Consider the following 9,310-nt stretch of genomic DNA (forward strand, 5'->3'; position numbering starts at 1 on the left):
CAGCGGTGGTTGGTTTGCTGTGAGGCGCTGCAAATGGCTGTCAGCGGCGGTTGGTTTGCAGTGTGGCGCTGCAAATGGTTGTCGGCGGTGGTTGGTTTGCTGTGAGGCGCTGCAAATGGCTAGCGGCGGTGGTTGTTTTGCAGTGCGGCGCTGCAAATGTCTGTCGGTGGTGGTTGGTTTGCAGTGCGGCGCTGCAAATGGCTGTCGGCGGTGGTTGGTTTGCAATGCAGCACTGCAAATGGCTGTTGACGGTGGTTGGTTTGCAATGCAGCACTGCAAATGGCTGTCAGCAGTGGTTGGTTTGAAGTGCGGTGCTGCAAATGGCTGTCGGTGGTGGTTGGTGTGCAGTGACGCACTGCAAATGGCTGGCGGCGGTGGATGGTTTGCAGTGAAGTCCTGCAAATGGCTGTCGTCGGAAGTTGGTTTGCAGTGAAGCACTGCAAATGGCTGTCAGCGGTGGTTAGTTTGCAGTGAAGCACTGCAAATGGCTGTCGGCGGTGGAAACTTGACAACTTCCTGTTTGCACTGTGTATTGATTTTAGATAAATGCTACCACTTATGGCTGTGATTTTAGGCCATCTTACTCAGGCCCCCTCCGCTCATCTGATGCAGAGGATTCTTCCCATCAATGAAAAATAAAAGTGTTATTAGTGTTTAAAAAATGTTGATAATCTCTCTCCTATCGATCAAGCCATCAAGGCCACGCCCCTTCTGGTGGGAGGGGAGGGATTTAAAATCCAGAAGTGCAGTGTGGCTCAGTCTCTGCAAGATGGGGGAGGGAGAGGTCACGACTCTGTCTGAGCTATGAATCAACTGAACACACTGAATGTCTACTGAACTGTGAGTGTGGTGTTTTATGTGGTTTTATGGTGGTTTTATGGCGGTCTTATGGTGGTTTCATCCTGCTTGAAATAGTATGAAACTGCATTTGAATGTGGTAGCCTTGTACCCGGCTTGAAATGGTATGAAACTGCACTTGAATTTGGTGGCCTTGCACCCTGCTTGAAATGGTATGAAACTGCACTTGAATTTGGTGGCCTTGCACCAGGCACGTGCCATCAGCGTAGGCAAGGTAGGCATTGCCTACCCTGACTAAAATTATAAAATGGTAATTACTAAATATAAATAGTAAAGGCATGGGAGAATTATGTCTATCTAAGAGATCGATCTTAGCCTTTCATCCGCAGCACTTGCAACACGCGAAGGTCTGTGCAGCCCACGTGCCGTCAGCACTGCTTCAAGCCGTCAATGACAAGCGGAGCTGAAGGCAGCAGAAATTCTGCCTTTGCTGTACAGCAGCCTACTGCGCATGCACAGCGCTAGTTTCTTGGCGGGTTTTTCAAATATGGATTGCTATTATCTGAAGAGTATCTTAGGAAACAAAGCAAGAAGAATGGAGTTTGTGTACCAATAATGTGGTAAGTACATTTCTTAGTGCTATATGTTTTTAAATACCATATTTCCCAGGGTGGGGGTGGGGGGAGAGTTCCTTTCACAGCATTTGGGGAGTCTGGCCCCGGGTAAAGTTGCGGGGAGGGCAGGAGTGTTGTGAAGGAGGTGGTCAGAATCATGCTACTTGTGACGCTCCATGCATGGAGGCGTGCAATGCCACCACATTGAGGCCCGGGGGAGAAGCAGCTTGGGTGGCTGTGAGCAGCCGCCAGGCCGGACAGCGCAACCGGCTGCAACCACAGCACCTTCTGCCGGCCCCCGCTCACCTCTGGCAGCTCTCCGTCTAAAAACCTCTCTCCTGCCGCTCGCTGGCCTCACTCATGTCTGCTGCTTCCCCCAAATCCTTCAATTCCGACAGCGCAATTGTGGTTACTTGGCTTTGGGAATTTAAGGATTTTCGGGAAGCGGCTGACATGAGCGAAGTCGGCGAGCGGCAGGTGAGAGGTGTTCAGACGGAGAGCACTGCCAGAGGTGAGCGGGCCGGCAGAAGGCGCTGAAGTGGCGGCCAGTTCTGCTGTCGGGTCCCGGCAGCCGCTCCCAGCTACCCAAGCTGCTTCTATCCCCGGCTGCAAGTCCGGAGCGCCGCAGCAGCGGTGAGTGAGCTACTGGCATTATCCCCGACCCCCTTCTTCTCAACACTCCTGCCCTCCCCGCAACTTTACCCCTGGCACAGACTATCCACACGCAGTGAAAGGAACTGTCCCCCCAATTGGTCCCTTGAATAAGTATTGTCATTCAATAAGATGACAACTGATTCAACTTTTCCCTGTGCTCCCATTTTCCCCACCATGTCTCCACCTGCCATCACCCTTCACCCCCCACCCATTCAGTAATTCAAAATAAAGGAGACTTGGAAGCCTTGGGCAAATTGAATTGTTACTGTCTTTATTTTTAATTTTTATTTTTACGGGGAGAACAATCTGCGCATGCGCAGTTTAAGTTTTTTTTTAAAGCCGAGTGACTACCTACCTGAGTAATTACTCATGGCACGTGCCTGCCTTGCACCCTGCTTGAAATGGTATGAAACTGCACTTGAATTTGTTTGCCTTGCACCCTGCTTGAAATGGTATGAAACTGCACTTGAATTTGGTGGTCTTGCAACCTGCTTGAAGTGGTATGAAACTGCACTTAAATTTGGTGGCCTTGCACCCTGCTTGAAATGGCATGAAACTGCACTTGAATTTGGTGGCCTTGCACCCTGCTTAAAGTGGTATGAAACTGCACTTGAATTCGGTGGGCTTGCACCCTGCTTGAAGTGGTAGGAAACTGCACCTGAATTCGGTGGTCTTGCACCCTGCTTGAAAAGGCATGAAACTGCACTTCTATTTGGTGGCCTTCACCCTGCTTGAAGTGGTAGGAAACTGACTTGAATTCGGTGGCCTTGCACCCTACTTGAAGTCGTAGGAAACTACACTTGAATTTGGTGGCCTTGCACCCTGCTTGAAGTGGTGAGAAACTGCACTTGAATTTGGTGGCCTTGCACCCTGCTTGAAATGGCATTTGAATTTGGTGGAATTTCAAGGAATAGCCAAAAGTCAACTGCCAGCCCAGCAGCCGTGAGTGAGCTGCCAGCACATCAGGCTTGAGTGACTTAGCTGCCACCCCAAGAATCCATTTGGCCCACAATGTCCATACTAGCCCTCTGGAAAACAGTCCCTTCAGCCCACAACACCCATACTAGCACTCCAGAAAGCACCCCCCCACCCCCCCCCCCCACACTGGCCACCAATATTGGAATTGGTGGAGATGTGGAATATTGCTTTGGGGGACCAGCCCTCCTGTGTGAACATGGGACCCAACGGGTCCCACTTAGTCTAGTAATTGATATAGATGCCAACCAGCAATAGGCCGAGTACCTAACACCACTATTCACAGACCTCCAGTCCAAAAAACAACTTTGCACCAGGGGCCCTCTGCAGTCTCTCTTTGGTAAACCAGCACTTTGTAATCTATGTGTATACAACATAGTATATACTATGTATGTACAACAAGGAACTGCGGACGCTGTAATCCTCAGTAAAAGACAAATTGCTGGAGGAACTCAGCGGGTCAGGCAGCTTCTGAGGAGTAAATGGAATGGTGATGTTTTGGGTCAGGACTGTTCTTCAGACTCAGAAGGGATGTGGAGATCACTTGGTTATTGTGCATTGAGATAGGATTCATTGTGGCGTGGGTCTTTGGTCTGTGTCTGTGACATGGGTTGGTTCTAACTGATTAGGGAGTGTTACATGAAAGATTAATGGTACTTGGAACTGGGTTGCCAATGGCTTTAATTTGAAGACTTCAGCAGTGAAGTACAGGTCTTCTCTCTTCTTATCTGGCACAAAGATTAAAATAGAAAAAGCAGAGAAGGTAGTTGAGGTGGGCACTGTACAACATTTAAAAGACACTGGAACATGAGCATGGATAGGAAAGGTTTAGAGGGATGTGGGACAAACCTGGGTAAATGCAAATGGAACTAGCTTAGATGTGATATCTTTGTCAGTAGATGAGTTGGGCCGAAGAGACTGTTTCCTTGTTTAATTTAGTTCTATTTTTCAGAGATACAGCAGAGCAAAAGGCCCTTCTGGCCCACCGGGTCTGATCCGAGCAGTAATCCCCGCCCATTAACACTTATCTACACACATTAGGGACAATTTGCATTTATACAATTTTATATTTATACCAAGCCAATTAATCTATAAACCTGTACATCTTTGGAGTGTGGGAGTAATCAGAAGATCTCGGAGAAAACCCACGCAGGTCACGGGGAGAACGTACAAACTCCATACAGATTGCACCAGTAGTCAGGATCGAACCCGGGTCTCCGGTGCTGTAAAGCAGTAACTCCACTGCTGTCGCCCGTGCTCTATGACTCCCTCTATGACTCTGACTGTTGCACTATATTGCTGGCACCAAGCATGCTGTATATTTCCCTTCGCTGTCAATGCACCGTCTAAGTTAGGTCCACTCCCAGGTGGAGTCTAAATTTGCAGCATTCAAGTCAAACGCTTTCAAGTGGTCTAAGAAATCTATCTACCAAAACCAATAGTTTGTCGTAAGGCGTTTACGCTATTACAGGCTATAAATCAAAGGTGGGCAGTATCACTGGCAACCTATGAGCTCATTACATTTTATACCCATGTTAAACAGAAGGATGGTGGAGGCACATTGCCTGCCCCACCTATCGCAGGTGTGCCTGTCCCAACAGTAACTGCATCAGATATGAGATTGGCCTTCCGGAGTGTGAATCCACGGAAAGTACCTGGTCTGGATGGAGTCCCTGGCCTTGTCCTCAGAACCTGTGCGGACCAGCTGGCAAATGTATTCACAGACATCTTTAACCTTTCACTACTCTGTTCTGAACCCCCACCTACCTCAAGAAGACCACTAACTTCCCAATGCCAAAGAAAAGTAAGGTAGCGTGCTTTAATGACCACCATCCAGTGGCACTAACATCCACCATCATAAGGTGTTTTGAGAGACTATTGATGGCGTACATTAACTCCAGCCTCTCAGTCATCCCTGATCCACTGCATAAATCCAGCGGGTCAGGCAGTATCTCTGGAGAAAAGTAATAGGTGACGTTTTGGGTCGAGACCTTCCTTCGGACTGAGGAAGTCTGATCTGAAGAATTGACTCAACACGAAACATCACCTATTCATCTCCAGAGATGCTTTTATTAAAAAATATCAAAATAAATTTTATTCAGAGTAAAAAACAAAAACAAAATAGGTACCGTGTGAAAATTCTCCGACATTCTCGGAGTTTATACGTAGATTCAATGCGTCGTAACATAGTGTGTACACAATTTTACCCGGTACCCGTGCCACTGCTGTGGCCCCCTGGGGTTGAATCTCTTCCCTTATTTGCGGGATGTCTCCACCACACCCTGCCTTCCAACGTCCAGCAGCGGAAGGACCCTAGATTGTTGCCCTCCCCCATAGAGCCTTTGCCGTTGGCTGCATCATGCTTCAGTACATCCAGAAATGCTGCCTAACCAGCAGAGTTACTGCAGCATTTGTGTCTATCATCGGTGTAAACCAGCATCTGCAGTTCCTTCATACACATTTGATCCACTGTAGATTTGGTTATTGATCCAAGAGGTCCACAGCAGACACGATCTCCCTGGCTCTAAACTCAACTGTGGAACACATAGTCACCAAGGACTCCTACGTTAAAGAGCCTGTGTTGTTGGGATAACTGTGGGAGTCAGTGGATTTGTAGTAGACATCAGTCGATAGTTTGTACCCTGTCATTAGAAGTTGATTGATCACAAAATCAAAATAGAAGTAGGGGGTATAGTGAAAAAAAATTGTGGATAAATGCAGCTAAATTTTAATTGATATGTGTTCCGACACCTTTTTGTCCCTGAAAAGGAAGCTCTGGATATTTTAATTTTATTAACAACCTTTTTTAAACTTTTGATTGATCCCAAGTGTAAATGAATGCTTGTTAACGTTGAGTTCATTTGTGTGCATTCAGTGGCCTTGATAATAGTGACAAGTCTGTAATTTGCCTCAATATTCAGTGAGAAATTAGGACGTCTTGGGTGTGCAGAATAATATAATAATAATAATAACTTTATTTGTACATTCATACAATTGAATGAAACCCAAAGTGCTTTCCACGTTGAATTAGGTGTAAACAAAAATATAATTAAAAACAGTAAGAACATAGGCTGTTAATGGCATAAAAAGCACAGATTTATATGAAAATATAAAATATTAAATTGAGAGTGTAAAAGGACAAAGGAAGTAAAATCAGTTAAAAGCTTGATTAAAAAGGTAAGTCTTTAGCTGCCGTTTAAAAATGTCAAGTGTGTGGATGTCTCTCATAGCCCTAGGTAGGGTATTCCACAGCTTGGGGGCACTTCTGTCTTTTCTCTGAAACTAATTATTCCCTTTGTTTTTCAGAAATAGGTTAATTGGAAATGAATGTACATTCTCCCCATGACCCCGCTGTATCTCAAAACTAAACTAAACATTAGCAAATTTGAGGAATTGTTCAAATATAATAATATTAATAATAATTTTTAATAATAATAACTTTAATAATTTTATTTTAAACACATCTATTTTCAGAAGCACTGAGGTAAATTGAAAGAACAGAGAAGATACAACTTGTGAACATCATGAAAATAGTTTTGACAAAGTGCATTTCTATTGCGCAAAACAATATGAAACGTCGCTTCTTCATATTCATTTTACTTTCAGTAACATTTGTTTGCATAACTATTGGATACCAATATAAACTTAAGTTTAAAATAGTTAATTTAAATAAAGATACAAATGTAAAATGTGGTAAGGAAGATGGTCAAACCAGAATGGAGAATATTCCAAAGGGAATTTGGACAGTAAATTCTATTGGACGACTTGGCAACCAGATGGGGGAATATGCAACACTGTATGCTTTGGCAAAGCTGAATAATCATCAGGCCTACATTTTGCCTTCCATGGCCAATTATCTGTCTCCTCTCTTTAAAACTACTCTTCCAACCCTCCATAAAAGTTTGATTGAAAAATTACACTTGAAGCCTTACGGGCTCCATGACTGGATGGATGACGAGTATCGTAATATTCCAGGGAACTATCGAATGCTCAAGGGATACCCGTGCTCCTGGACCTTCTATCATCACTTACGAGAGGAAATTCTCCGCGAGTTCACCTTTCATGACTTTATAACAGAAGAGACAAATACATATCTGAGACGCATCGTGGGAGAGCGAAAGAATGTGACTTTTGTTGGTGTTCATGTTCGAAGGGGCGATTATTTACAAACGATGCCAAAAATATGGAAAGGGGTTGTGGCGGATAAGAAATATTTAGAAAAAACAATGACTTACTTCAGAAATAAATACAAGAATGTAATTTTTGTGGTGACAAGTGATGGAATGGATTGGTGCAAGGAGAACATCGATAATTCCAAAGGGGATGTTTTCTTTTCAGATACATTGAACAGTCCAGGTCAAGATCTTTCTATTCTTGCTCATTGTAATCACACTATAATGACGATAGGAACATTTGGGTATTGGGCTGGGTACCTCGCTGGTGGGGAGACTATTTATCTCGATAATTACACTCTGTCTGATTCACCGTTTCTAAAGGAATTTAAGTACAAAGCAGCTTTCTTACCTCAATGGATTGGAATTCCAGCTGATCTCTCACCTCTTCTGGCAGACACTGCCAGTACAAAAAAAATGAATAACTAAATTAACCAAGCATTCTTAATTCAAACTGTCATACACCATGGAAAGAAGCTCATCGTCCCAACTTGCCCAAGTCAAACAAGATGCCCTATCCACGTTAGTCCCACCTGCCCACCTTTGGCCCATCTCCCTCTCACCCATTCCAATACATGTACCTGTCCAAATGTATTTTAAATGTTCTCGTTGTACGTGCCTCAACTACCTCCTTGGTGAGCTCTTTCCATATACCCACCTCTCTCTGTGGAAAACTTTCCCACTCAGGGGCAACTATTAAATCTATTAATAGTTTAAATTGAATTATTTAAATCTTTCCCCTCTCACCTTACCCTGGGTAAAACACTGTGCAATCACCCTATCTGTTCCCCTCATTACTTTATACACCCCTATAGGATCACTCCTCAACCTCCTGCGCTCCATGAAATAAACTCCGAGCCTGCCTGACCTCTCACAATAGCACAGACCTCGTCAATCTTCTCTGCAGTCTCTCCAGCTTCACAACATCCTTCCTATAGTAGGGTGACCAAAACTGAACACATTACTCTAAGATACAAGAGACAGAAGATTCTGAAAGTCAGGCAGCATCTGTGGAGGGAATCGATAGGGAATGGGTAGGTGACATAATTGGCTGGCACTCTTATTCTGACAAATAGATTGGATGGGGTTGAGGGGAAAGCTGGAAAATGGGTGGGAGTGGGACAAAGCCTGGTAAATGATAGGTTGGTGTCGGTGAGGGTGTTGATTGTCAGATGGGTTGAGTAAATGACAAAGGCTTCAGGTGCAAAGGGTGTCTGATAAGGAGAGAAGAGGAAGTGAAATGGGGGGGGGGGGGGACACATAGGAGAGGGAGCTGGGGAAATAGGAGGTATAAAAAGGAAATACGGGAGATGGGAGAAGTGCGTACTAAAGAGGGGAAAGAAGAAGGCTGACTGCGGGGATAACAGGGGCTGCCAAATCCATTTGAGTTCCTCAAGCACTTCTCGTTTTATCATTAATTGTATGTTTTTTGAGCTAAATTATTATTTTTAAGAACAATTATTATGGCCCTTTAACCATCTTTCTACATACGAATCATAGCTTGTCACAAATCATGAAAACTCAAGTATACTTAAAACTCTCCTCACTTCAAAGCCCAGAAAGGAAGGGACATGAAGATGTTTTAGTAGTTTGCTGTATTCTTTATTGTTCTAATGTCAGCTCATGTCTTAAAACTTTATCCTGAAGACTAAAAGTACAGATTAACCAATTCTAACTCATATGTTCAGGAAAGTAAACTCTAGCATAATTGTTAATTTAATAGAGTAAACATGTCTGCATCCTTATGTCTTCATTGCAGTAAATGAGTTAAAAATAATTGTATAATAGCATTTAAATATGTTTTATTCTGATCACAAAGAGATGAAGAACTTTAACTTCTTGATTAACCTTACAAATTATAATTTTTGCATAAAGAGGCATTTGGATGGAGAAACACATGGATATGCAGAGAATGGAGAGATATGTCTTATGTGCAGGCAGATAAGAGATGGTCTTGGAATCATATTCAGCACAAACATTGTGTGCCATTGAACCTGTTCCCAAGTTGTACATTTCTATGTTCTTTGTTACATACGCCATGCACCCAAATCCAGGCTATTAATACTGTACATCAAAAGGCACATGTTCCAGCACCAT

General features: G+C 43.9%; 1 protein-coding gene across 1 annotated transcript; it reads left to right on the forward strand.

Moving 5' to 3' along the window:
- Positions 1-6,480: 6,480 nt before the first annotated feature.
- LOC116982026 (galactoside 2-alpha-L-fucosyltransferase 2-like) lies at positions 6,481-7,758 on the forward strand. The gene has a single exon (XM_033035299.1). It carries the CDS (start codon positions 6,566-6,568, stop codon positions 7,640-7,642), a length of 1,077 nt encoding a protein of 358 aa, XP_032891190.1. The 5' UTR covers positions 6,481-6,565; the 3' UTR covers positions 7,643-7,758.
- The last annotated feature ends 1,552 nt before the right edge of the window (positions 7,759-9,310 follow it).

The sequence above is a fragment of the Amblyraja radiata genome, chromosome 16 (genome assembly GCF_010909765.2).
Source record: "Amblyraja radiata isolate CabotCenter1 chromosome 16, sAmbRad1.1.pri, whole genome shotgun sequence".
NCBI lineage: Eukaryota > Metazoa > Chordata > Chondrichthyes > Rajiformes > Rajidae > Amblyraja > Amblyraja radiata.